Source organism: Mercurialis annua, linkage group LG7 (assembly GCF_937616625.2).
Source record: "Mercurialis annua linkage group LG7, ddMerAnnu1.2, whole genome shotgun sequence".
Taxonomy (NCBI): Eukaryota; Viridiplantae; Streptophyta; class Magnoliopsida; order Malpighiales; family Euphorbiaceae; genus Mercurialis; species Mercurialis annua.
This window is the reverse complement of record NC_065576.1, coordinates 43,713,605-43,739,579: the sequence shown is the minus strand read 5'-3', so window position 1 is coordinate 43,739,579 and position 25,975 is coordinate 43,713,605. Positions and strand designations below refer to the sequence as shown.

The 25,975-nt window shown below is 31.3% G+C and overlaps 5 protein-coding genes across 6 annotated transcripts; 1 reads left to right on the top strand and 4 right to left on the bottom strand.

Annotated features, from left to right (window-relative positions):
* Positions 1-1,160: 1,160 nt before the first annotated feature.
* On the bottom strand, positions 1,161-7,182 carry LOC126655470 (phenylalanine--tRNA ligase, chloroplastic/mitochondrial). 2 transcript variants are annotated; one of them, XM_050349674.2, is made up of 11 exons: positions 7,084-7,182; positions 6,788-6,993; positions 6,124-6,314; positions 5,796-6,002; positions 5,580-5,697; positions 5,141-5,217; positions 2,926-3,105; positions 2,734-2,778; positions 2,497-2,601; positions 1,540-1,653; positions 1,161-1,448 (listed from the first exon to the last, which is right to left on the bottom strand). In XM_050349674.2, the coding sequence occupies exons 2-11, from the start codon at positions 6,990-6,992 to the stop codon at positions 1,398-1,400; spliced, it is 1,293 nt and encodes a 430-aa protein (XP_050205631.1). In that variant the 5' UTR covers position 6,993; positions 7,084-7,182; the 3' UTR covers positions 1,161-1,397. The 2 variants fall into 2 exon arrangements, with proteins under 2 accessions (XP_050205631.1, XP_050205632.1); XM_050349675.2 differs by lacking the exon at positions 7,084-7,182 and having other exon boundaries at positions 6,124-6,331; positions 6,788-6,913.
* A 4,551-nt stretch (positions 7,183-11,733) lies between these two features.
* LOC126657625 (protein-tyrosine-phosphatase IBR5) lies at positions 11,734-15,704 on the top strand. The gene is made up of 5 exons (XM_050352334.2): positions 11,734-12,349; positions 13,421-13,520; positions 14,175-14,232; positions 14,433-14,539; positions 15,223-15,704. The coding sequence occupies exons 1-5, from the start codon at positions 12,113-12,115 to the stop codon at positions 15,534-15,536; spliced, it is 816 nt and encodes a 271-aa protein (XP_050208291.1). The 5' UTR covers positions 11,734-12,112; the 3' UTR covers positions 15,537-15,704.
* Positions 15,705-16,082: 378 nt separating this feature from the next.
* On the bottom strand, positions 16,083-17,388 carry LOC126656471 (uncharacterized). The gene is made up of 2 exons (XM_050351047.2): positions 16,807-17,388; positions 16,083-16,722 (listed from the first exon to the last, which is right to left on the bottom strand). Exon 2 carries the CDS (start codon positions 16,692-16,694, stop codon positions 16,191-16,193), a length of 504 nt encoding a protein of 167 aa, XP_050207004.1. The 5' UTR covers positions 16,695-16,722; positions 16,807-17,388; the 3' UTR covers positions 16,083-16,190.
* A 26-nt stretch (positions 17,389-17,414) lies between these two features.
* On the bottom strand, positions 17,415-22,677 carry LOC126655751 (uncharacterized). The gene is made up of 11 exons (XM_050350034.2): positions 22,570-22,677; positions 21,666-21,914; positions 20,840-21,049; positions 20,168-20,248; positions 19,995-20,081; positions 19,638-19,733; positions 19,472-19,525; positions 18,416-19,356; positions 18,268-18,316; positions 18,107-18,146; positions 17,415-17,850 (listed from the first exon to the last, which is right to left on the bottom strand). The coding sequence occupies exons 2-11, from the start codon at positions 21,906-21,908 to the stop codon at positions 17,699-17,701; spliced, it is 1,953 nt and encodes a 650-aa protein (XP_050205991.1). The 5' UTR covers positions 21,909-21,914; positions 22,570-22,677; the 3' UTR covers positions 17,415-17,698.
* A 1,635-nt stretch (positions 22,678-24,312) lies between these two features.
* LOC126655752 (mitochondrial pyruvate carrier 4-like) lies at positions 24,313-25,965 on the bottom strand. The gene is made up of 5 exons (XM_050350036.2): positions 25,775-25,965; positions 25,324-25,422; positions 25,187-25,239; positions 25,031-25,104; positions 24,313-24,710 (listed from the first exon to the last, which is right to left on the bottom strand). The coding sequence occupies exons 1-5, from the start codon at positions 25,827-25,829 to the stop codon at positions 24,665-24,667; spliced, it is 327 nt and encodes a 108-aa protein (XP_050205993.1). The 5' UTR covers positions 25,830-25,965; the 3' UTR covers positions 24,313-24,664.
* Between the last annotated feature and the right edge of the window lie 10 nt (positions 25,966-25,975).

The window sequence follows — 25,975 nt, the reverse complement described above, 5'->3', positions numbered from 1 at the left end:
AAATGTCTCACCTAATATCTCAATCTTTCATTGCATATATAGCATAAATGTCTAAAACGACGTCGTCTTGGTCATCCACATGGCCAAATACGACGCTATAAAATAAAAAATTAGGAAAGGTAGGATGATAGGGGAGACGTTTTGTAAATTGTGCTTAAATCGAGGAAAAAAACCGTGAAAGGTTGTGATATATGATAACAATAACCATAAGGAGTACTAATTCCCTTAAACCAAAGCTCAGGATCAAAGTTAATTTATATTTTCTATTATAATGTTTTCTGATAATCGCAAATTATTTTTTTAAAATCATATAAAATTATCAATTTAAATATATTAAATTTGTGTACAAAGTCTAACTCAAATACTATGATTCTCTATGTACACAGAGGAAACTCTTTTAAATTCTGGAATTGCATCAAAACTGTCATTTTTCTACAAATGCGTTGAGAAGGACTCTCAACTGGCCTTCAAAATTGAGTCTCTCTAAAAGCTTGAAAATAGTCTCCCCAGTTAAAAAAAGGCCTAATTACTTAAAAAATCCCCACCTTAAAACAATTTTTCGTTTATACCCTGATTTAGGAAAAAGTTTATTTATACCCTTTTTTTGATTTTTCGTTTTCAATTGTACCCCAAAATTTTATTTTTTGACAATTTAATTAATTAAAGGATGAAAATATTAAAAATAATTAAATAGAAGGGTTATATCATCTTTTTTCTATTTGAAAAAAATACAAATAAGTTAAAAAATGAAGGATTATTTTAAGCTTTTTTTAGATAAAAAAAAGTTCAATTTAGTGCTTTAGGGTAGAGTTGAAAACAAAAAATCAAAAAAAAGGTACAAATGAACTTTTTCCTAGGTCATGATATAAACGAAAAAATATTATAAGGTGGAGGTTTTTTAAGTAATTAAGCCTTAAAAAAATAGATGAATAAAAGATAGTGGTTCTTGAACTTGTATTTAAATTAATTAACTCACACTTGATAAATTTAATTTTAATGACAATATCCTCTAATTGTAAGTGAATTAGCCCCTAAATTGTACAAAATAAATACATTAACGGGCCGCAATAATTCGAGAATTAATTAATCTAAAATTTAAAATAATTATCCTTAATTGATTAAAATGACTAGCTATAAATTAATCGTCCCGGACTCACATATCAGGACTGCAATGACCCTTTGTTCTTTTTTTCCATCACATAATGTTAAAAAATACATTCACCTTACAAAATCGCATATGGTCTCACTTTTTGACTTGTTGATACAATTACTTAATACCATCATTTCAACCTGATCATACAGAAATTGATGACAAAAATAAATGTTCACATAATCTCTCTCTCTATAAAAAAAAATGTACATGTTTTGAGTTCTTGGTTTAGTAGCCTCAGCAACTCTCATCTTAAAACAACATTTAACTTGTTCTGCACTTGTTCTCTCACGTTCCACTGCGTTCAAGTTTCAAACATGCTTATTCGTTCCGTGGGAAATAATATTAACATCAGCGCACAAACTACTTAAAGTCTTAAACTAAAATACCTGCAAATCATTGATTTCTTCATCCGTAAGTGATCGCTCCATTGAGCGATATGCAATTCTATAGCAGTGACTTGTCATTTCCTTCTTGTTTGTAAAATTATCTATCAAGCGCACCTGATTCATAAATACCGCAAGGGTAAAGATCAGCTATAGATGTACATTTGTGTCTATGTACTTATCTGAATTTACATAAAATAACAAAATGCATCAGTGTTTTGTCTTCTTTTCCTATCTAAGTTGCATCAGAAGTTTTCAACCAATCAAATATCACATACTAACTTACCAAGCAAGTTCAATAACCTACCATTTTTAAACTCAAAAATTATTGATGAGAATGAAGTTACCTATAAAATCATCATACGTTGCACGGAAACTTCTCGAATCCTAAGTTTTGACGTTTTATTTTTGTTTTTGGAAACGCTTCTGAAATTCAGGAACTCTATTTACTATATATTCTCGTAAAAATATAGTTTCATTATTTCTCCTACGGTCTTTCTTGTTCCAATGTTACCGTTCCCATGCTACATAGGATAGCTACTGATAGTATAAGGAACAGAAAGCAGGTTTTTTCAGAGCTTGCTTGCAGATAATTACAACTTCAATCTAGACCCAATTTACATATTGTACAAATTATAAACATGTACTCCCTCCGTCCCGTTTAAGAAGGGACAAATGAGTTTTGCACAAAGATTAATAAAATAAGACAATATTTTATTTTATCATGTCTACCCCTATTAATTAGTATAATTTCTCCTAATAATAGAATAAATGTATTGTAAATTGAGTTGCATTTAATGCATATTGAAATAACTAAAGGGATAAAAGTGGAGGTTCAATATAAATTGGCACAGAAAACACGATATGGCCTTCTTAGATGGGACAAATAAAAATGGAATATGTACCTTCTTAAACGGAACGGAGGGAGTAGTATAATAAGAGAAGCATATGCATACATACCTCCTCAACAAGATCTCCAGCGACTCCTCTAACTATTTCGCACAAATTATTTTCAGTGAATGATTCATTAATCCAAAAACTCATATCTTTAAAGCAAGGAGGATACTGCAAAAGACATTTCCACAGGTAAGTATTAAATTTGCTGCTCAGCCATTCTCGATATATGAAAGAGTAAGGGCTTTTTTCTCGGAATAAAAATAAGAAGAACTTGTTGTCATGGGGATGACATAATCGTACCTTTGAGAACGGCTTGAATTTGACTCCCAGTTTGCCACTTTGAAACTACATGCAAGAAGCAATATCTCCAAATTAGTTAGTCAAGGAGTATTAAATCTCCGGTTAATTTATATTGAAATGAACTGAACTAAAAAATCAATATAAGAAATGAGTAAGAAACACTAATATCCAATATCATAATTAAGGACTGACCTGAGAAGTAAATCGCTCATCATTTGACCAGAAAAGCCGAATGTCTGGTATGTCAAATAGAACCATTGCCAAACGCTCTAACCCAAGTCCGAAAGCCCAAGCAACATCATCAGGTCTCCCGTTACTCCTTAAAATTTGTTGCTCAGTGACACCACATCCTAACACTTCCAGCCAGTCATCCTAACAAATCCTTAGCATTAGCTGATGAGTAAGGTGAAGTCTAAGAATAGCATTAAAGAAAGTAATTCCGATGTTTGCAATAATGGATAACATCTTTATATCCCAATCATGCAAAAGAGTGCTTTTACATAGTGGTCATGCAGCCACATCCTTTTACTTTGAACAATCCTAATACTGAAATTCAGGGCTACATGCAAAAAAATTCTTAAATATAGGAATAAAAATTCCCACCATATAGGATAAGTTACCCTTGAATTTAGAAGAATAACAGCACCATTACTTATTTGATGAACATAATGGTAGTAAACTAAAGTACAAAAAATAATGAATATGGAATGTGAAATTTTCAAGTCTAAGCACCTCTTAATTCATGGTTTTAACATACAAACTTAGCATCTCTATGGAGATTCGTCTTCTCGTTAAAATAATTTGCTCTAACTATTTGTTATATTTTTTATTATTCCAATAGTTCTTTCTTCAATTGCAACCAAAAATGAGAACTTTAAAACAGCAGCCATAGGTCCATAGATGACATCACCGCAAAAATAAAAAATAAAACTCTTATTAAATGCATAAAAATGGCCCAAGATAAGACAAAAGAAAACAAGCATAACCCAAATTCCATTCAACTTTAGAAAAACAATTGAGATAGTAGCGTTCAAATTAGTAAAAAAAAAATCCAAAAAGGCAATCATCTAAATGCATAGACATTCTGGTAGGAGGGGGAAAAAGTAAGAGTTATACTACTAGAAATATTGTGTTATGTACACTACAAAACAATTGAGATAGTAGCGTTCAAATTAGCAAAAAAAAAAGTCCAAAAAGGCAATCATCTAAATGCATAGACATTCTGGTAGGAGGGGAAAAGGTAAGAGTTATACTAGAAATATTGTGTTATGTACACGCCCGAGCATTTGAAATGACCCATCTAGTCAATAGTTTCAATAGTTTTCCGAAAATAATTAATACTGTCTAGTTTTGCATAATTAATGGTTTTCCAACTTTCACAATTACCAATGTTATTTCAGAGATATTAGCATACAATTATATTAAGCAAGCATTAGCTTGAAGAGTGTTAGAAGCCAGTAGCTGCAAACTCATACATAATTAATATCAATTTGTAACTGAATCATGTTTTACTATTTTTCTAACTCAAGACAGCATATATCCATTAATATAAATAAACTTATTTTGCCTAATTTCTTTTGATGACGCAAACTAAAACAATATTTATTTTCAACAATGTGTAGCACTTATAAATTTGGTATAGCAAGTACAACCCTTTCTGGTGCTTTTGGAGGACGATTGATAGGGATTTTTAAAGAAGATTGGTTCGAAGAAAGGCCTAGTGGGTAATGATGTAATATCTAAAGGTAAAAATTGACAATTTTTCATCGTTCAAAAAAAAATGGATTAGTTCTAAATATTTCACTCTTGCTACAAGTTTTATCAGTTAGTGTTTCTAAGGATTAGTCGGTTAAAGCACAGTCATCAACTTACAACTTGATCTAGTCTCATTTGGCCTGTTCAGTAAGATGCATCTTTTATGAGTGATCTCTAACTAAGGTGTTATATGGGAGTAAATCGCAGGACTTCTTCAATTCAGGATCATGAGATAGCATAAAAAAATTAAGAGGTCAGATAGAAGGGGCCATTTAAACAGGTAAACTATATGTTTCATGGTAGTTTTTCTACACCAATTAGCCATCAAAATTAAACCAATCAAATTATAATCCATCCAACATCTTTTCCTTGGACAATATAAACTCTTCAAATACGCAATTCACCATACCAATAAACATAAAAACGACATCCACGTAATTCTCAAAATCAAAAGTCTCCAAATTTTACTTTTGGCCGGTCATTAAAGTATTTAAAAAAAAATGATCTGGGAGAAGAAAGGAAAAGAAAAGAAAAAACAGAGTTTCTTTTTTAACTTTTGGGGATTAGGGGGGAGGAACCCAGTGAGCTGAACCAGAATATTTGTATGCAAAACCTTTAAATTAAATCCGAATGATAAAATTACACAAAATACCTTAAAATATATCTCTAGTTCAAATGAAGGATTGGTAAATGGAAAATATGTATCAACCCAGCGCATCTCCACAGCACCTGATAGTTTTAGCAAAATTTAGCTAAATATAAATCACCGAATTACATTCTATAATAGACTTGAGAACAAAATGATGAGGAAATTTGTTATCAAAGAGACACCATCAATAAGTTGTTAAATTATGACGTGACAGCCCTACCTCCTACAGCAATGCATATCCACTCTGATGATACAATGCATGTTCAGAATTTTATCGCATAAAACTACTTTTTCCCGTCAATTTCAGCCATTTTCAAATAATTCACTAGCTACAGAAAATCTCAAACTAAATGGCAAGTTATAGAGCCCAAAAGATATTATTCTCTGCACTAATTGATTGCATTACTTGAGTTTATATTTATTCAACTTTAAACTAATTTACCGAATAAGTGCCTTGCCAAACCCTCGAGACATTTCTTTAAATCTGCAGCAACAAAAGATGTGGCATCCAAGCTGGAAGCCTCCCAATCAGCGGGAGAGAAAACACGGAAACCTTCCATCTGCATGGCACTTATAAATTAATCACACGAAAGGATGCACAGGATTTCCACTACTTGTCAAAAGGATAGCTATGATTGCAAAATTATCCATAGCAAACCTGATGGAAAACAGGATAATGAGTTGAATCAATAGAATCTCTACGGTAGACATCTCCAGTTACTAGGAAATGAGTGTGACCGTTTCTCAATAGCTCTGCCTGATGTGCACTAGTGTGACACCTCAAGACAGTTTGAGAGTCGACATAGTACGTATCATTATAGCTCCTACTCACATGGTCAGCAGGAACCAAGACATCATCAAAATTCTGCAAGAAGTCCCTTTACCAGTATCATCACTAAGAAAACCGTAACAGTGCCTCAAACACCAGAAATCGCAATAAAAACAAACAGGAACATAAAAATATTAATAGAACAATCCCCAATTACCTGTTTTAAAGAAACAAGCGGGCACAGATCATCAAATTTATCAAATTTGTTTGAGAAATTGGTATCGAAGTATTCATAAATAGCATTCTTCAAAATCCCAATGGGGTGCTGATTCCTCCTATGAAGCTGCATTCCAAGTTTGGAGAAAATTGAATCGGGAACATTGTTGGTAGGATCATCCCTAACCACATCTACAGACACCAACATCCTAAATTTAATTTCATGACATGAGACACTAACTTTACACAACAATTCATAAAAAAAAAATACACAACATGATAAAAATATTGCTACCCTTTGTTATGCTACCCTTTGTTAGACTACCTAACCAAGGTAGCACCGACACTTCATTCAATCCACATTTCCAAATTCGGAAAACATTTCGAAAACTTGGCTTTTCGCACGCAAAACTTTATCTTTAACTAGGAAACCTTAAAATAAGAGCATCTCCCCGTTTACGTTTCCGTGCTACCTACCTACTAAATAGAGTCTAAACATCCATTTTGAGCCAATGACAAAATACTTAATTAAATTAAAACACCAATTTACTGTCATCAAACACTAAAACACTAAAACAGAAGATTTTAATAAAATTATTGAATGCAACAACTACCCACAAGAGTAAACTGAATAAAAAACATAGTTAGTTGAAATAAGAGGATACCATCTTTTTCAATCTTGACACCACCAAGTTCAAGAGCAGAAACGACTGGTCGTGTCCAATTTCTTTTATTGGTAGTGGTAGAGTAAGTGAAGTGATTGAATGCAGTTCTTGTTCTTGAACTGTGAAGAAACAACAGCGACGATGATTTTGTAGCAGTAAAAAGTGTGCAATTTGCAAAAGACAAGGCTGCTGCTGCCGCCGCCATTCTGCCGAATTAAAGAGAAAAAAAGACAGTAAATAAAAGACTCTGATGAGAGTATGAATTGAATAGAATAGATGGAGAAAAAGAAATTAACTTTTGATAAAGATTGTAGATTTTGCTGTTAGCGTGTGGTATGTTCTACGGTGAGCCCATCTCAGACTGATGATGAGGGCGAAGATAAGGAGGGGTGTGCTATTGGTCTCAAAGTAATTTTTTTAACAAAAATTCCATGAAAATAAAATAATTGATTTGATTTTATGAAAATAATAAAATTTAAGAATTAAATCAAAGCTTAATTACTTAAAAAAAACCACCTTAAACTTTTTTTTCGTTTATATCCTAACCTTGTAAAAAAGTCATTTGTACCTAATTTTGGATTTTTAGGTTTCATCTCTACCCAAAAGTACTAAAATTGCCTCTTTTTATATGAAAAAAGTTTAAAATAATTCTTTAATTTATATTTTTATACTAATTAGACGTATGATATAACATTTTATTTAATTTTTTTTAATTTTTTTCATCATTTAATTTATTAAATTTTCAATTATATATTGCATTGGGTAGAGATGAAACCTTAAACCTTCAAATTCAAAATTCTAATCCGGATAATTAATAAATTAAATTAGATTATTTATTCGCTTTTATCAAACTGCATCCGACTTTGCACTCTTACTCCTCCTAATTCGAGTTATCATGGGAAGTTCCTATCACCCCTTCTAATACATAGTAAGCTTAAGGTGTTTATTTTAACATTAAAGAACTGATAAAGTTGTAATATTTATAAGTTGATGGAAAAAAAACTTATAAATGAAAAGTTCACATCAATAAAAAGCGAACAGCTATGTCTATATCATTTTATTAAGGCTAATCACCTCAAAAACTACCAACCTTTCATTTTTTTTCAATAACACCATGATCTTATAATTTCGGCAATTGCACCCTATTTTGTATTTTTACATTTCAATAGCACCCTACATTAAATAAAATTGATGATTTTATTATTTTAAGGATTAAATTCTATAAAACATTTAAATTTGAGGGTCATTTTATACCTTTTTCTAATTGGATAAATTCAAACAAGTCACTTAACTTAAAATACATTCAAATAAGTCATCTTCTCCATTAATTTTTTTTTTTAAATATCAAAATATATCTTTTCTGACCCGACATATTCCCCGGTCTCCGACCCGCCATTCCGGACACGGTGTCGTCCTCCCATGGAGGACGAGATCTGTTCGTCCTTCATGGGAGGACAAACACTGTTCGAGGACGAGCAAGACGAGCAGAGCTTGCTCGTCCTCCCATGGAGGACGAGGTTTTTGAGGAAGAAGCTGTTCTTCCTCAAGAACAGTTGTTCTTAGCTGTTCTTGAGGAAGAACAGTTGTTCTTCCTCAAATACAAAGGAAGAACAGTGTTCTTCCTCAAGAACACTGTTCTTCCTCGCAAAATATTTTTTGCGGCGGCGTGTTCCGTGGCGGCAATGTGTTTGAATGAGTCGGCAACAAGTTTGAAGGAGATAACGATTAGTCGGAATTTAATTATTTATATTAAATAAATTATTTTGTTATTAATCTTTAAATGTATGGAGAAGATAGTTTTTTTATAATATTTATAACATTAAATGTTATTTAGAATATATGATAAATATGAAGGATTTGTTTTGAATTTTATCCAAATGAAAAGAGTTCAATTTAAAATTTTAGGGTGCTATTGAAACGTAGAAATACGAAATAAGGTGCAATTGACGAAATTATAAGGTCGGGGTGTTATTGAAAAAAAAATGAAAGGTCAGTAGTTTTTAAGGTGATTAGCCTTTTATTAACCAATTAAGGGTTAATATCTAATGCCCTACGAGGTTTGATCCAAAATATTATTTTCCTTTTAACTATTTCCCCTTTGAGTTTTGTGTTTCAGTTAACTAAATCCTCTTTATGGAAGGGGTATTAATTAAAAAAACACAAATGATAAGAAATAAAGGGTTGATTTTTTAAAACTCATAGAAAAAAATAATATTTCAGATCAAACCTCATAGGGACAACAATAATTAACGTAACAATTAATTTATCGTAACATCTTGCAAGTTCAAATTCACCATCAGATTATTAATACGAAGATCAACACAAAAGTAATTGTATCATATATGTTTTGAGTGAATGGTTCAACTTATAAACAATAGCTATTCATTCACTACCATCTACCAATAAACCAAATAGATTTTTGTATGAAAGCTAAATTTTAATATATTCTATTTGTTCTGATTTTTTTATATATATATATATATATTTATAATATATAAACAATAAAAAAATATGCTTAACGTATCAAAAATAATAATAATTAATCACTTTCCACACATCAGCTAGCAATGACTATTAGAGTCTCTTTGGAATGAATAAATTCCATAAAATTACGTGGAATTCATTTGCAATTCTAAATTTTTGTGTTTGGATAATGAATGCATTAATACAATTCTTGAAATTGAAATTCTGAAATTATTTTAGTTATAATTTGAAAAATTGCAATTCCAACTAAAATAGATGGAATTTACAAATGAATTCCATAAATTTAAAAGAACAATTCTGTTTGACTAAATCGTCCTTACTATGTAACGCTATTTATTTTATTTCTCTCACTTTTTACCTTTTTTAGGGTCTTCACTTTTTACTTTTATTACTAATATTTTATTTTAATTTTTCTTCTTATCTTCTTCTTAATTTTCATCTCCATTTTTTTATATATTTTTAATTTTAATTTTTTAAAAGTCATTATATATTTTTTATCTATTTATTTTAATTTATAAATTTTTTGATCGGGTTTGTGATTCGTGATGTGGTTTTTGTAGCCGTCGTCTAGGGTTTATTGTTTGACATGATAGATTAAACTTTTAACATGGCTTGAAATTTTAATATCAGTTGGTTATTATTAATATAAATAAAGTTTAGTAGTACTAATTTATTTTTTTTATATTTAATTTTGAATTTTTGGGAAAATGGTTAAAGGATTAATTTAAAAATAGAGTTAAAAAGAATTGAATTCTAAAATTCACTACAAACACAAATATGCAGAATTTATTTCAATTCTATAATTTACAATTTAACATTGCAAACAACAGTATTCATTTGCAAATGAATTCTAGTGAAATTCATTTGCAAATGAATTCTAGTGAAATTCATTTATAAATGAATTCCGGTACGTAAATAGAATTGTTCCAAAGGAGGCCTTAGTTGTCGGTTATTAATTACCAACAACAAATGAACCAAACCGATTTAATATTTGGAGTGAAGTTGTATAGACACATTATGTTTTAATTAAGTGTATATAATATATATATATATTCATAATAATATTCATAAAATTTAACTTAATTTGAAAAATTAAAATAGATTTAAGAATATTCTTATATATATTAGTGCAAAAAGGAAAAAGAAAAAACAAAATCCAATATCTATCTATACTATATATAAAAGCACGGATGGGGGGGGGGGGACAGGCAAATTTACTTAATAACCCTTCTTACGTTTTCACTTATTGATTGTTTAAATTACGGTTTTATGGTAATTTATTAATTAATTGATTGTTTAAAGAAGTATTCGATTAGAATAAGGAAACTAGACTTATATATTACTTATACATCTCTTTTAAACAAAAATTATAGGAATATATAGTAAATAACCTTTCTTTAATTAAAGTCCTTAATCATAGGAAACAAAGGTTTTGCAAAATTTCATTTTTTACCGGCAAACTGTACAATATTTGTCAGACAATTATTCCACTTATTTACAACATATTTCATGACTATTATTTCACCTATTATTGTGATCCACAATTCTAATCTAATATATTTATATATACTATATAAAAGATTACGAATAAAAGCAAATTTTTTTATATTCATATTTCTAATATTGCTTTAACTGATGATATAATTTGTAATAGAATTAATAATTTTAATCCAATCTATAATATATTCAAAAACAGAATTACATAATATACATAAATTTATTTCAACTCATCAGATATTATCAATATATACTATATATAAAAGCACGGATGGGGGGGACATGCACATTTACGTTAATGTCCTTAATACTATTTAAATTATTATTCAATATTGACTATTCTACCTAAATATTAGCTAATTGAAACTACTTTCAATACAATTAAAATACTCACCTATTTTATAGAATTTTATACCATATCTACAACTACAAGCTTTTGAGTAATTAATTTTTTTTCCTATTACAACTTGAACAATTAGTAAATTGGTAATAATATCAAATATTCAGCACTGTCGTCCCATTAATTTTATATATCTATCTATATTTGCAACAATACAAGAAAAATTACTAAAAATATAAGTACACACAATATTGATTAATGTAATTGTAGTGTATTAGTAAATTTTTAAAATATTAGTTGCTTTATTCAAATCAAATTCATGAACTCCTAATTCATCTCAAATTTCAGCTATATTATATTTTTAATGATTAATAATTATTTTATTCATAATTAATTAATCAATGACCATAAATTTTTTATAGTTAATCAATTAATAATAAATTAAAAAAATTATTAACATGAACATTTAATAGATGCAACAAATCTAAAGTATAATAACTAATGGTTTGAATTAATATGATAAATTGACAAATCACGTTACGAGCCACGTGCGTAGCACGTAATGCGAAACTAGTCTTTAAAAAAGAAAAGAAAAGAAAAAGGAAATCTAAATCCGAAAAGGAAAAAGAAAACAAGAGTAGCCATGAGGACGGTTCGATAATCAATATCACTCACATTCACAATCACAACACCCCAATCTCAATCTCATTCTCTGCACTCCAAAGATTCTCAATTATTAAATTAGCTTAAATAACATCTTCACTTTGACCCAAATTACCCACCTATATATTCAAACTTCCCCTTCAATTTCATATTTTTCAACCCCACCGTCTAAAAAAACATACTCAATCATATCACCAATCAAATTTCTGAAAAAAATCTTCAATCTTTCTCACTTTCTCCGCATACCCAGTTCTTTATTTGGAAACTAAAATAACGGGTTTTGTTTCTTTTGTTAATTTGATCAAAAATTGTTTTTGATTTTTTTATCAATATCATCATCAATGAGGAAGAGAGAGAGAGAAAACCCATGTGGGGTTTGTGGGCACTATCATAAGTACGAGGAAGGTGAAGTTTGCGGGATTTGCGGCCACCGGATGCCGGAATCCGACGAGAAATCTGCTCTTCATGCCAGTGCTTTTCCGTCGGAGATCTTGCCGGAGTTTCTTTATCTTGGTAGCTATGATAACGCCTCTCGCTCTGAGCTGCTCAAAACGCAGGGGATTTCTCGCGTTCTCAATGTATAAAGATCATTACTTTTATGTTCTTCTCGTGTTTTTTTTTAATTCCATATAGTTTTTTTGTTTGTGTGGTTTTGTTGGGTGTGCCTTTTTGTTATTGTAGATTGTTAAATTGATAGTTTTGATTAGTGAGAACTGAAAAATTTGGCAAATTTGAGCTCCTTTGCTGTTATTTTGATCATTGATGGTTTTGCTTGGGACGGGATCGGAGCGTTTAGGAGAGGGGGGAAATAGTGTAACTCTAGCCTTTTGGTGGTCAAGGCTACTGGGTTCTGTAATGATACAATAATGGGGATGTAAATGGTTGTGTGAATGGAGTTATTGGAAGTTCAAATAACTGAAGATCTTAGTGGAATCTCTTCAAATTGAATTAAATTTAAGGACCAGTCAAGTGTTCCTCATTTCGGTTATCGGGTGGATAAGACTAGCAATCCGTGCTTGTTTTTATGGTATTACTGCTCGCATAGGATCTGCTTCTGTAATCCAAAATTGGTTTAGAAATTGGTTATTGTATGGTTAGTGGTTGACCTAGTTGTTGATATTCTAAAACTTTCAATTGTTTTTTTCCCATTATTGTTATCGTGGATTTAACTGGAAATTTGTATTCCATTCAAAGCTGAGCCTAAAAGCTTTTGCTTTATGTTGTGTATGATAGCAATAAGATTTGCGTTTGCAAGGAGCTTGATGATTACATGGAATTTGGAAAACAATTATAGTGAACTAATTTGGCATGTAACAAATATTTTCAAGTTTAGGAATCTAAATACGGAGGTTTTTTCCATTCCTCTTCTCACATTCTTTGTAGTGCTCTCATCTCAGGGAGTAAATATTAGAGATGGGGATTGTGGAACGGGTAAGAAGAAAGCAGTGTTATAGACTTTTGTTTCCTCTGCTTCCTAAATGTCTTTTTTTTTTTCATTCAGTAGTTTTTTTTTTAAAATTGTTCTTCCAAAATTGTAGCATCATGGCTTATAGTTTCATGATTGTCTATTGTTCATGTAATACGATAGTTCAGTTAATTATGAACAAGAAATCTTCCATGTGCTTATATCTATTGTTTATCTGGTGTAGACAGTACCGGCTTGCCAAAATTTGTACAAGAATTCATTCACCTATCATTGCCTCCAGGATAGCAAAACGTTACAATTTGATGATGCCATTCAGTTTTTAGGTGAGTTATTTATGATATGCTGAGAATCATTTGTTACTTTGCATGCTTCCTCCACCGTGTGCCATTAAGTAGTTCCACATAAGATGGAATATAAAAACATGTTCCCTCCTGCATGTCTGTTGTACCTATGTTTGCATATGCTCTGCTAAAGATAAAGTGTTTGATTATGTTGTGATTTTGGTTATTTTCTTGAATTTTCACAAACATTTTCTAACCTCTATGTTATGCAGTTTGTGTATCTCCATTTAAATGGTCGGTTAATATTACTATGATGTCATATGTTGGTCCATCTTGTGTCTCGATGAGTTTGTAATGTCTAAATTTCTTGTTGGTTTGTTGATATTGATCAATCATCTTTTCTCAATAATGATACTGAAGGAGCCATAGTTGATCATCAGCAGAAAATTGAAAAGTGGACAGTTTTTTTTGATTTATCATTTTATTCTGAAGTAGTATCAGCGGTGACCCTCATGTAATTGATACAACTGAAGTCCTGTTTCTTCTTTTTTAAAGAGATCCATTCAGAAACAGCTTTTATCTGATCAGTTTCCTCACTAGATGTCATTTAATTGAAGTGGTGCTTGGTGATGAATTCCACATAGATTGCATAATATGTTCAGTTAATTTTTGCTGATTTATATGCTTCTTTTCCAGAGCAATGTGAGAAGGACAAGGCCCGTGTTCTTGTGCACTGCATGTCAGGCAAAAATAGGTAGGGTGTGGCTGCAAATTCCTTTTCTTCTTTTTCTTTATTAAACATTAAGTTAATGCGTTAAGCACAAAAATGTGCATCGATGGGCATAGTGCAACTGCATCAGTAGCTTTGGTTTGACATGGGCTGTAGCCTGTAGGTAATAGTTGCTTTATTATAATTTACAATTCAGCAGAACGATAACTATGTTTCATCGGCAGGTCTCCAGCTATAATCATAGCTTTCTTGATGAAGTCCAGAAGATGGAGGCTTGCACAGAGTTACCAGTGGGTGAAAGAGCGAAGACCATATGTTGAGTTAAACCAAGGTATGTAGATGATGTTGATCTACTTGCACATTCAGGGAACATTTGATTGAATGATATGTAGTATAATTGAATTATTGTATTGTTTTTTTTTTTTTTCAGTTTACATTTTGTTTGCAAGTTACATTATAATGCTAAGAGTAAAGTGTGTAGTTTCTCTACACTTGCATAAATACTGGACAGCATTCAACTATGACTGTGCTTCGTTTCTTTTATTAGGAGAATCATTATCTGAAATTGGATTTTTTTTCTCCTGACTTGGGCATCAATTTTCCCCATGAACTTCACGCGACAAGCAATTAACTGCAAAACTAATTTTGTCAATTAGTCCCTTGAACCTTTAAATTTTGTATCAAGTAGACCGAATGTATCAATTTTGAAAACAACTGTGAAGGGCTAATTGATAAAAAAATTGGATTAATTGATATTAAATTTGGGCTAATTGATAAAAATTAACACGTTTGAGGGCTAATAGATAAAAAAAGTAATTACGGTATTAATTGCATGTTTCAAGTTTAGGTGGAAATTTGATATATACGTCCTCATTTTTCCTATATTCTTAGATTTTTTTTGAGTATCAAATCATATGTGATGTGCAGCAATTGTTACACAAGATATTGATTGTTGCATTTTGGGTGTGGTAGTCTCTTCCGCCATGTCTGACTCGCCTTTTTTGTGAATTTTAGATGTATACCAGCAACTGCAGGAGTATGAGCAAAATATTTTTGCTGGATCAGCTGATAGTAACTACTCTGGCCTGGCAGCTTTTCCGCCCGCAGGTGCACCATCATCCTTTAGCTTCGGCTTTCAAAAGCCGAATGACCCGGTTCCTGCTCCAGCTTTCAACAGCGTCGGTGCTACCTCGATATTCTCCCGTCCTTTGGAAATTTCTGCTAGTGAGTTCCAATTTGGAGCCGGTTATTCTCAAAATAACGCATCCGAGATTCCCGTTGTTTCCAATTCAGCAAAGCCAGGCGGGGATGTCTCAATGGACTCATAAATTTAGAGCATTTACGTGACGAGATCAATGTTTTCCGGAAATAGAACGAGTTTACAAGTTTTCTTAAGTTATAAACTGCAAATGATACCTTTTTGTTTTGTTTTGTGATATGATATGTGACTGTTTATACAGGAGTTTTAGTGGAATGCAAAAGTAGATCATTTGTCATTTCATACTCTATGTAGTTGCCCCATGCTAGTTATAGGGGTGAATATCTGATCCATTCACATTTTGGGAAATTTACAAAAATGGCATAAAATTGGTTAAATTTTTAACAGCACTTATTTTTTCTGTTCCATAAATTGAATATATATCTGAAGTTTTTGTTTTTTTACACTTTGTATTATATTTTTAGATAAAGATGCATTTTTGAGTAGACAATGTTTAAACATTTTTGGACTCACTTTTTTTTTCTTTCTAATTTACCGCTTATAGTGAATCTAATTTCCTCATTTTAATATATAAAAATAAATATTTTATATTTGACAAATAATGATGTGCAGTTTTTTTTTGTCAAAATATATAGTATATTGATAGAACAACCGGAATTTCAAGTACAAATGTTTAACAGAACAAGCTAAATCATGAGCCGTTGTATTAAAACGGCGACTAACATAAGTAAAAGAACAGTGAGTAAAACAGGTTCGAAAATAACTAATATCTTGACAAATTCTCCAAGATCTGTAATCCGAAACAACGCCCGAATTCGCAACCTGTTTGAAGGGCATCTCCCTCAAAGATGACATGATACCAGCAACATGAAAGTGCCCAGTTGATAGATTCACGTAAAGCTCGAAATTCTAAAATACTTGGATCCCAAATATGTCGATAATAAGCATGAAACCGATTAATAATAAACCCATTTGAATCCCTAGCAACCGCTGCAATAAACCCGCAATGATGCATAGAGGAGGTAGCAACATCAAAATTAACCTTAATAAAGCCCAACGGTGGAGGAAGCCAGCTAACCTGTGCTGAAGTAAACATGGTTGTTGGAGAAGAAGTTGGAACAGTTGGAGGCAAAGAACTGAATTCAGCATATGAAATAAATAGCCAAGGGTACCACCTCCATTTCGAAATGAGATGAATGATCAAAGAGAAGCAAGTTACGGCATTTCCAGATAGACCAGCAGATATAGCAACATAAACCCAAAGCATCTTTTGTAGTATCCAAAATTAAGAGCTCCTGCATAATATGTTTCCAAAGTAGATGAAATGGCAAAGAAGGCAAATTTTGTGATAATAAGGCTAAAGGAGAGCAGAACCATACTCGTTGGACAAACGGACATAAAAAAAGAAGATGTTCCATTGATTCTGCCTCATCACAATGAATACACTTCAAGGCAACAGGGCACTGTTTTTAGATAATGCAACTCCCGTAGGAATAGCGCCATGAATAGCACGCCACAAAAACGCTTTAATCCGTGGTGAAATAGGAAGAAATCATAAAGTTTGCCAATCACTTCTTGTGAAAGATAATAGTTGAATGGATAAAGATACAGGTTTTATGATTGTGGCCTGAAAATAACCAAACTTCGCTGTATATAGACCAGAAGCCGAATGAATCCAAACCAACCTATCAGGTGCATTAAAAAGAAGAACAGGAAGGGAAAAAATTGTCATAGCATGCGCAAGAATAAACAACTGATTTATAAGTGATTCATTCCAATTTGTGTGATATCCACAGAATTGATAGAAACTCTACTAGATTTTATTGTCTTCCTTTAACTCATACGATAAATCGGCTTTATCAATAACATATAAAATAAAATATCAACAAGCATAACTGAAAATTTTGGAAACTAAAAGTAAACTATTATAATACGATAAAGTATTTTAAAAGAAGAAAATTCATGCAAGTATATATTAAATAAAAACTTAAAGAAATTTGCAAGCTTTATTAGGCACAAGTATTCACATCAATCTTACATATATTCAACAAAAACCCTATAAAGAGTCAGAATTTGACTTACTATTCATCAAGCTGCCCCAGCATTCAAATTACCTTAATTACAGTTAAAGTTTAAATACAGTGAATCTACAATCATTTTCATATTTGACAAATAATAGGCAACTTATTTATGGTATACAACATTTACAAACATTTACAGTTTCATAATTTTATTTTTACTTATTTCCAGAATGTTTGATACTCCCAATGACTAGCAGCCTCCACTTGCTTCAAGGAATGATTTAACAAGCCATAACAGGCCTGGATCGTTCCGCTTCAGCACCAAATAACTTTCTGCATTCCCGGTTCCATCGTTAATAACTTCTTCGATGAATCCAGCCAGCTGCAGTATTTCCATTGCAGCTGAAAACACAAAATAAGCAGCGGAGTATTAGACAAGCATGCCACTCCTGACACAAATTATGTAAGTTCATCCAATCATGTAGGATTATTTTCTTTAGCTATAAAAGCAAAGTAATTGTTTGATTTAATCTTAATTCTTAAATCATATTCTATTGATCTAGATCTGATAACCAGCAATAGAATAAACCTTTTTATATAAGCTACACCCAGTTATGCAGTTAATTGGACAGATCAGAGAAAAATACAAAGTACAAACCTTTGTGATACGCGATATTCTTTTGGATTATAGGGTTAGCCTGCAATGCACCATCAATTTGCAACAAAGAATTAGTCAAGAAATGAACTGAATTGTAAAGGAGCTGAAGGCAGTTTCAAAAACTCCAAAGGAAAATTTCATAAGTTTAACACTTTGTGTACCTTGCGCAGTCTCTTGAATTTCATTTCATTTGGGTGCTCGATCACATTTCTGCCAGATAGAAGACATAATTACTATTCTATTAAAGCCTGTTGCGATGAATTGTACTCATAAATTGCAAATAAAGCAATCAACAGCGGACGAGAATACCTGATTATTTTGAAGAGTGTTTGCAACGAAGCAGTTGCTTCTGTGGGATTAACTTCAGCTCTCAGTGTCTCCAAAGCCTTCTGTAACCGCCCACAGACGACAGTAACAGGATCTTGAATTCTCTGCAACTCCTGATTATCAGGATCTGGCTCGTCAATTATCATAGTTGATGCCTGAGAGGCTACCAAAGCATTATCAGGATCAATCTCAGCAGGCACAACTTTGCTCGCTTGAGATTCATCAGGATCGGGTTCGTTATAAGCCTTATTCCAATGCGGTCTTTGGATGTGACCATTTCCTGAATGTTCCTTTTTCTCTTCCGATCCATCTGGCTCAGGTTCATCAACCTTCATTTTCTCATCAATTTTCACAGTGGATATTGCCAGCAAGGTTAAATCTTTATCAGGATCAGGCTCTGTCTCTACAGTTCTTCCGGCTTGTGCTTCATCAGGATCAGGTTCTGTACAAGCCTTATGGTTGTTTCTGTCTCCCAAATTCCTCTCTTTTGCTTCCCAGTCATCTGGATCAGGTACATCAATGCTCTTAATAATCTGTATCCCGCTATGCAGAGTCTCCATTGCCTGATTTTGATTACTCCCAAAATAATTTGGATTAGTTTCGTGCTTGGAATTTTCATCAGGATCAGGCTCATCATCCATGATGTCGGGTCTATCAAGCCTACTGTAACCAGAATAATCCGGATAAGGTTCATCGTATACTCCTGAACTGTTAGCAAGAAAAGCTAAACGACGGTAAGCAGCAGAGACTGAAGATGCACGAGCACTTCCCAACTGATCTGAAGCACTTCCTCCAAGCTTCTGAGAACGACTTCTATTATCAGAAATATAAGTTTCTTCTTCATACTCGTCAACGTGCCCAACTCCATTCAAGGTGTGTCCCCTTGATTTAGTCCAATCTAAGCTCGTAGCTTCTTGATTCAGCTGGTGACAAAAAGACTAATTTTAGATTGGCTACTTTGATTGAATGTACTATAAACTCAAATAACAATTACTATACTCTCAAGCACAGAACAGATCTGTGCAAAGCTCATTTTACCTGCTTATCGAGAGCATAAAAGTTGGCATCATGTTCTGAATATACCATGTGAGCCTGAATGAAATATTAAGCGTACACACAAAGATATTATTAATGGGAACTAGATATAGGAACAGCAGAAACATTACAAACAAAAGAATATATATCGGTCACTCATAAAGCTTACAAGTTCATGCAAAAGTGTCTTTTTGATGCTTTCATATTTCCTAAAGCCCTTGAGGTCATCAGTTCGGAGACGCAAAGATATTTCCTCTCCATGATTCTGCAGTAGCAAACAAGAGTCAACAGAAATAAACTGAGAAGAAAAATATAGGCTTAATAATCCAAACGTTTCAATGAATTTGGCTATAATTGAAACAAAGAAATCAAAATAAACACAAAGCCTACAATTGATAAAATAGGTTTGGAAAGAATTGAGATTCTCGCTAAACATTTGGATTTGTTTGGTCATTAGGCCAAACATATAAAACTAGAAAAACTCAAACACACTATAGTAAGTGCTGAATAGTCTACTGCCCACTACCTTATTGAATCCTAGAATACACTTGGGACTCACACCAACATAGCCAACTGGAGCCATCTCAGTCATAATTCCAACACGCCAACGATGCTGCAAAACCAATCAAAAGTAAACAAAATATTGCTGATAATTTTGTATAATGATTAATTTTCTAGAAAAGATGCATCAAACAATACCTTGTCCATTATTGCAACAATTCCTGGATCTTCAGCAAGCATATGCATCCTTTTCAATGCCTCTGAAGCTGGGGGATTCAGCTGTCGACCGGAAGATTCATACATTGTAAATAAGAAAATATTGTAAATATGCAAAACAGACTTTTAAAATTAAGATTCTAAGGAAATACTTATGATATTGTCTATACCCTTAAATTTATACTAATCGGCTACCTGCACTACTTGGTCGAGTGAAAAGTAGGGCCTTGTAACTTCTAATTACATTTTGATTTTGAACCGCAAATGCACATTTAATAATTAATATAATACTGTTTATATTATTGAATCAAACAAGATCTACATATGTTCTGGAGCCCAAACTTTTTTGTCAGAGCAATGAACACATGGAACTGTTTATGATCTTACTGGAATATTGAGAAGACAAAGAGAAAATAAAAAATATCTGAAACCGGATACCAATTAGCAGTTTATCAGCCAATAAAACATAGTCAAGTTAATAAACACTGTGTGCTATTTTTAACCCATATAGTATTTAATCTATGCATGCTTCATATGACAAAAAGAATTATGGCATCTACAGAAGGAAATATAAGGTGTAATTTTTCTCTCCTAAGACCTAACTACCAATGCCATAAAAAAAGTAGATTTTGTTTTGCAATTTCAAACATGCACCTCTATCCCAGGAAGTTGAAGTGTGCGGAAATCACAAAAAGTATATGTTCGTGGCTTTTGTTTGACGAAACCATTGGGTCCATATGATGTTCGTTGTTTCATTCTCTTTTCCTCTTCATTAAATCCAGCAATTCTCAAGTCAACTTTAGAATCTTCTAAAACTTGATCAATTTCATCTTTGGATACTCCCAGCATTCTAATAGACTTACCCTGAAATGGAAGAAAACATGGATTGATGATGATGACATTGCGAAAGAAGATTATAGTTTTAAGCATGGTAAGTAAGTGATAGAAACAGAGATTGCACAGAACAGCGGCATTCACATAACACACAAAATAGGGGGAAACAAAATAGTTCCCGGATAGTTTAACATCAGCCCACTTCCTTTAGCTGATGGTAGACATACACAAAATGAGGATGACAAAAGCATGATCATAGTCAACAAAGATGTTTACAGCTTGTTATCTAAGTGATTGACATAAACCCTTAAGTAGTACAAGTTTACAACGACTTCTATTACCCACCATTTGATCGTAGGCAATAAAAGATGGAAGGAAGCAAAAACTAATGATTTGATAGTTTAGCAACAGAACACAAAAATAAGAAAAAAGAAAAGAAAAAGGTTATAGATGCACACACTCTACATTTTCAAACATATATGGTGTCAAACAATTCTATCAATTGCAAATATTTGGACATGTATTATTGTGATAGTTATACTTAAATATGACTTTGGCAAACAACATCCCACGCCAATTTCTTCCACGCCCTGCACATAAATGAGTGTCTAATACTAGAAAGACCATCTCATATAAATAAAATTACCTCAACAATAGAAGCTTTCCGCAAACTTAGCTGTGAGTGCTCATCAGAGAAAGGAGAAAGTAATTCGGAGCCTTTTGTAGAAGTTTTTGGCACAAATAGTCGCATCGTATCTGGCCAGACATCCGTCAACTTTTGTAATTCATCCCCTAAGTTCTTGACAGATGCATCGGGGTGTATTTGTACACCATATTTTTTCCCTCTCCATATGACTCTTAGGCTGAGTAGGCTTTCAGTGGTTTCCATGTTGCACTACAAGAAAAGAGCAAAGAACAAGAATAAGGCAACAGTTTCGGATTATGCACTACCGTCAGAAGTATGTCGATGTTTGAAATTGAATGCTATCATAATTAAAGCTTAATCAAAATACTTTTTAAGTTATCTCCTTAATCGAGTTCAAAGCATACATAAGGTATATAACCATAATTCCATCTGCAGTATTAAAACACTGATAAAATAAAAGTAAGTGGATCAATTAAATTCCGAATTGCAAAATTCAAATTACTTGCTAAGCCAGACATGAAATGGAAGTATGCAACCTAGTGAACTCAACTTTAAATTAAACATAATTCCAACATTAATCTAATAGTTTCAGAATTTCATGAACATATCAAGAATCTAAAATAAATTTGCTTCCTCTTCAAGAAACAACATCCAGCAAATTTTGAGGCTTTATCATCAAATTCTATAATCATGAACAATTAAAAAAGATCAAACCCATATAAAAGTTTCAAAATTCATCTCCAATTAATGTTGCCCACAACAAAATTTGGCTAAAATTCCTAAAAAAAACAGCTAAAATTATCAAAAATTGCAAATTCAACTACCCAGAAGTATCATTTTTTCTAATTAATATTATGACATAGAACCCAATTGAGGAATCCACAATAAAGATTCAATCTTTTACCTTTTTGGAAATTGGGGACTGTCGAAGAAAGACTTTTTATTATCAAGAATTGAAATATTTAGTAAATTAGTATTGGGTTTAATTAAAATTTTAAATAAATTAAATTCAGTTTATTTATATAAGGAAACGACGCGTAGGATAAGGGGCGGCGTATTTTATGAGTGAATGTAAAGATCTCGTGCTAAAGTGAACGGTGCCTGCGTGGTTGTTTGCTGGCTATCTGAAATTTGCGTATGCAGTGTCGTAAATAAGCCAAGATAATTGGCAAAATACAGATTTTAGTCCTTATACTATTACTTTTTCAATTTAGATTCCTTTACTTTTATTTATTGAGATTGAGTTCCTATAATTTTATTTTGGTACACATTAAATCCTTCTGTTATGAAAATAATGTGAGCGGAGCTAGTGTGACAGATAAATTTTTGGTTCAATTTTTTTACATTAATATTTTAAAAATTTAGTCCATTTACTTTTACTTTAGTTGAAAATAAGTTCTTCAATTTTATTTTATTTTTGGTATTAAATTGATAGTGTTAATAACTTTTGTGCAGAAAATATTTAATGTCTACAACATTAAAAATATAAAGACTAAATATATATAATTTATAGTAGAGGGATCTATTTCATAAAAAATACGATAATACATAGATTCAAATATGAGTTTTATCAAGATATAAAAATATAACAGTATATACATTTTGCCAATTCATTTTTTTAAAAACAAGTAACTTAACTATATTAATTTATTAATGTAAGATGTATCTAGAATTAATTTGCATAAAGTGGATATATTTTGATTCAATTTAATTTGTTTGATAACCCTAAAAAAAATCTTATCCGTCCCATTTAAGAAGAAATATATCTCATTTTTATTTGTCCCCACTTAAGAATGTCATATCGTGTTTTTTATGCCAATTTGTATGATTTTTTTTTACTTCTATTTCTTTTTTCATAAAATAAAAAAATATTATAATAGTTAATGTTTTTTTAATTTATATGAAAAAATCATTTGTCATTTCTTAGACGGGACGAAGGATTATAATTTAGGACAATTATTCTATGAAAAAGATACCAATAAGGCAATAACGGCTATCTAATTACTGGAATGATAAGCTAAGCTCAAATAATAATAATTGTAATAGAAAGACAAATAAAATCATGAAGAACTCTTAAAGTCATCTCCAACTTGTTTTTATTTTAAATAATTCTATTTAAAAATAAAATCCGGTTCTCTCATATTATAAATTTTATATCTAATTCTAAAGAAATATGCTCATTATGATATTTTTTTTACAATATTATCTAATACTACATTACTTCATTATCTTAACAACACCATTCGTTCAAGTTTATTTATTTTACACATTTTATAATGAAGTAAGTAATTTCATAAATATGTTATACTACACAAAAATATAAAGTAATTGAAGTTTACTTATTAAATCAAATATAAATATTAATTTTTTTAATATAAGATAAACATTACAATTAAATAAACATACATACCGAAAACAAAATTACATAAAATAATAAAAAAGTATAATAATAATAATAATAATAATAATAATTTATTAGGCTCAAAATTAATAAATTGTACTCATAAATGTTCAATTAAATTATTACGAAATGCGTTATAAATATTTTAATTTTCTATTTTTTATGTTGAACGAAAACTTATTAAAATTATACATGTTCATTTGTTTTTGTTTCAACTACTAACACTTTCATCGGTGCACTAATAAATATAGAGATTGTGTGAATTCATACAAATGATTAAGTTGTTCTTTTTTTAATAAAAAACTACGCATTACATATTAAGTCAAGGAGATGGATTTAATATTTTTAACAAAGAAAATGCTTTATAACCCAACACTTTGTATCAATTCTTTTAACCCACCTTATGTGGCAAAGTTTCATTCGTCTAATCCCCACCCAAAAGTGTATATCTCAAAAAACAGAATTTAATCAATCCACTCTTTAATTGCCACGTCAGATGGTACAAAAAGGTGGGTTAAAAATGTTGGATTATATAGCATTACTCTTTTAACGATTGATTAAATTAACAACATTAAAACATGGATTTAATATTCTCTCGCTAATGTTCCTCGGCGGTAGCTTGTTGGTCGGAGAGGAAATCATGCCTGCAATTCGTCAACCCACATTAACCATAAAACAACCAGTCACACCAATTTTTGAAAATATTAATAAAACCTAATGGACATAAAATTCAAATTTTATTATTAATTGAATTAATCAAGTTTGCTTTGCATTAAAGGATGCTTTTCATATTTATTTTTTCTTCATAATTAATTGGGTGAATCTGATTACAATAAATAACCATTCAATTACTTGTACATGAATAAAATCAAATTTAACTTCACGGATCGGAACTTGATTGTAATTAAATAAAAAAAAAGTAAAAATAATATTTAAATTAGATAAAATATATAGAAGTACTTACTCTAATTTACGACCAAGTTGATATATTGAAGTTGCAGCCATCACAACACTAACACTGAAAAGGTTCCAATTTTTCTGCACACCCAAAACGATTTAATTAACTTGTATGACTTGAAATTAACACAATTTTATTTGTGAAAATAAATTAATACTTTACCGGTGTGACCACTGTGCTATATTTGGCCCAGATAATTGCACTGCAAGCAAGAGCTGATTACCATAATCAAAATAGTTAATTAGTAATTAATTCTAAATTATTGATTATAAAGAAATACAAATCATAAAAAGAAACACCTGACTGTTGAGGATACGAAAGCTCTTCTGGTGGCTTTGTAGAATCAACCACGTTTGCAATATTAATCCCCCATTTAAACGTTGGAGCCCAAAAATGAACTACAAACAAATTAATTAACATTTGAGATCATTGAAAAAAAAAGACCAACTTTAGTTTGTTTCTTAGTCATATCACGGACGTTAAAATTTAGTAAAACTAATCACCAATTTTAATTTTTTTAGTAAATCAATACACTGATCTATTTTCTGTTAAAAAACATTGATGTGATTGTCGGAATAAAGAACCGGTATTTTAATTTGTTAAAACATGAAAATTAGTGATTGATCATAAAAACGACAAAAACTCGTGATGTAAATTTTATTTAAGCCATAATATTTTAACATATAATAAATGAAAATAAAAACAGAAAAATCATGAAAACTGAAAATAAGAGTAGATAGATGAACAAACTAGTTTTGGGTCCTGCAGGATGGTTCCATATATTTTGGAGCTTGGAAGCTGACATGGCTCTTTCTTTTCTCCAGCTGAAGCTTAACTAATTAAGGTTGTAATAGAATTAATGAAGTTATATTTAGATCAAGACAAGATTATAAATTTATAAGAGTTGAGTTTGGTGCTTGATGATCTTAAGAGGTACAATTTGGTCAAGGA

Bases quoted from the DNA above. Each gene is read 5' to 3' on its own strand.
- LOC126656471 (XM_050351047.2), bottom strand. From the start codon at position 16,694: ATGCTTTGGGTTTATGTTGCTATATCTGCTGGTCTATCTGGAAATGCC.
- LOC126655751 (XM_050350034.2), bottom strand. From the start codon at position 21,908: ATGGAAACCACTGAAAGCCTACTCAGCCTAAGAGTCATATGGAGAGGG. The intron at 21,050-21,665 runs GTAATTTTATTT...CTTCCATTTCAG, and splicing joins GGAAAGCTTCTATTGTTGAG to GGTAAGTCTATTAGAATGCT. The intron at 18,317-18,415 runs GTATTCTCGTCC...TCTATCTGGCAG, and splicing joins ACACTCTTCAAAATAATCAG to AAATGTGATCGAGCACCCAA.
- LOC126655470 (XM_050349674.2), bottom strand. From the start codon at position 6,992: ATGGCGGCGGCAGCAGCAGCCTTGTCTTTTGCAAATTGCACACTTTTT. The intron at 5,218-5,579 runs GTAAATTAGTTT...TAAAACTATCAG, and splicing joins TTTGGCAAGGCACTTATTCG to GTGCTGTGGAGATGCGCTGG. The intron at 3,106-5,140 runs GTATTTTGTGTA...AGGATTTGTTAG, and splicing joins AACTAGAGATATATTTTAAG to GATGACTGGCTGGAAGTGTT.
- LOC126657625 (XM_050352334.2), top strand. From the start codon at position 12,113: ATGAGGAAGAGAGAGAGAGAAAACCCATGTGGGGTTTGTGGGCACTAT. The intron at 14,233-14,432 runs GTAGGGTGTGGC...TTTCATCGGCAG, and splicing joins TGCATGTCAGGCAAAAATAG to GTCTCCAGCTATAATCATAG. The intron at 14,540-15,222 runs GTATGTAGATGA...TGTGAATTTTAG, and splicing joins ATATGTTGAGTTAAACCAAG to ATGTATACCAGCAACTGCAG.
- LOC126655752 (XM_050350036.2), bottom strand. From the start codon at position 25,829: ATGTCAGCTTCCAAGCTCCAAAATATATGGAACCATCCTGCAGGACCC. The intron at 25,240-25,323 runs GTGTTTCTTTTT...TATGGTAATCAG, and splicing joins TTCGTATCCTCAACAGTCAG to CTCTTGCTTGCAGTGCAATT. The intron at 24,711-25,030 runs GTAAGTACTTCT...GACGAATTGCAG, and splicing joins CAACTTGGTCGTAAATTAGA to GCATGATTTCCTCTCCGACC.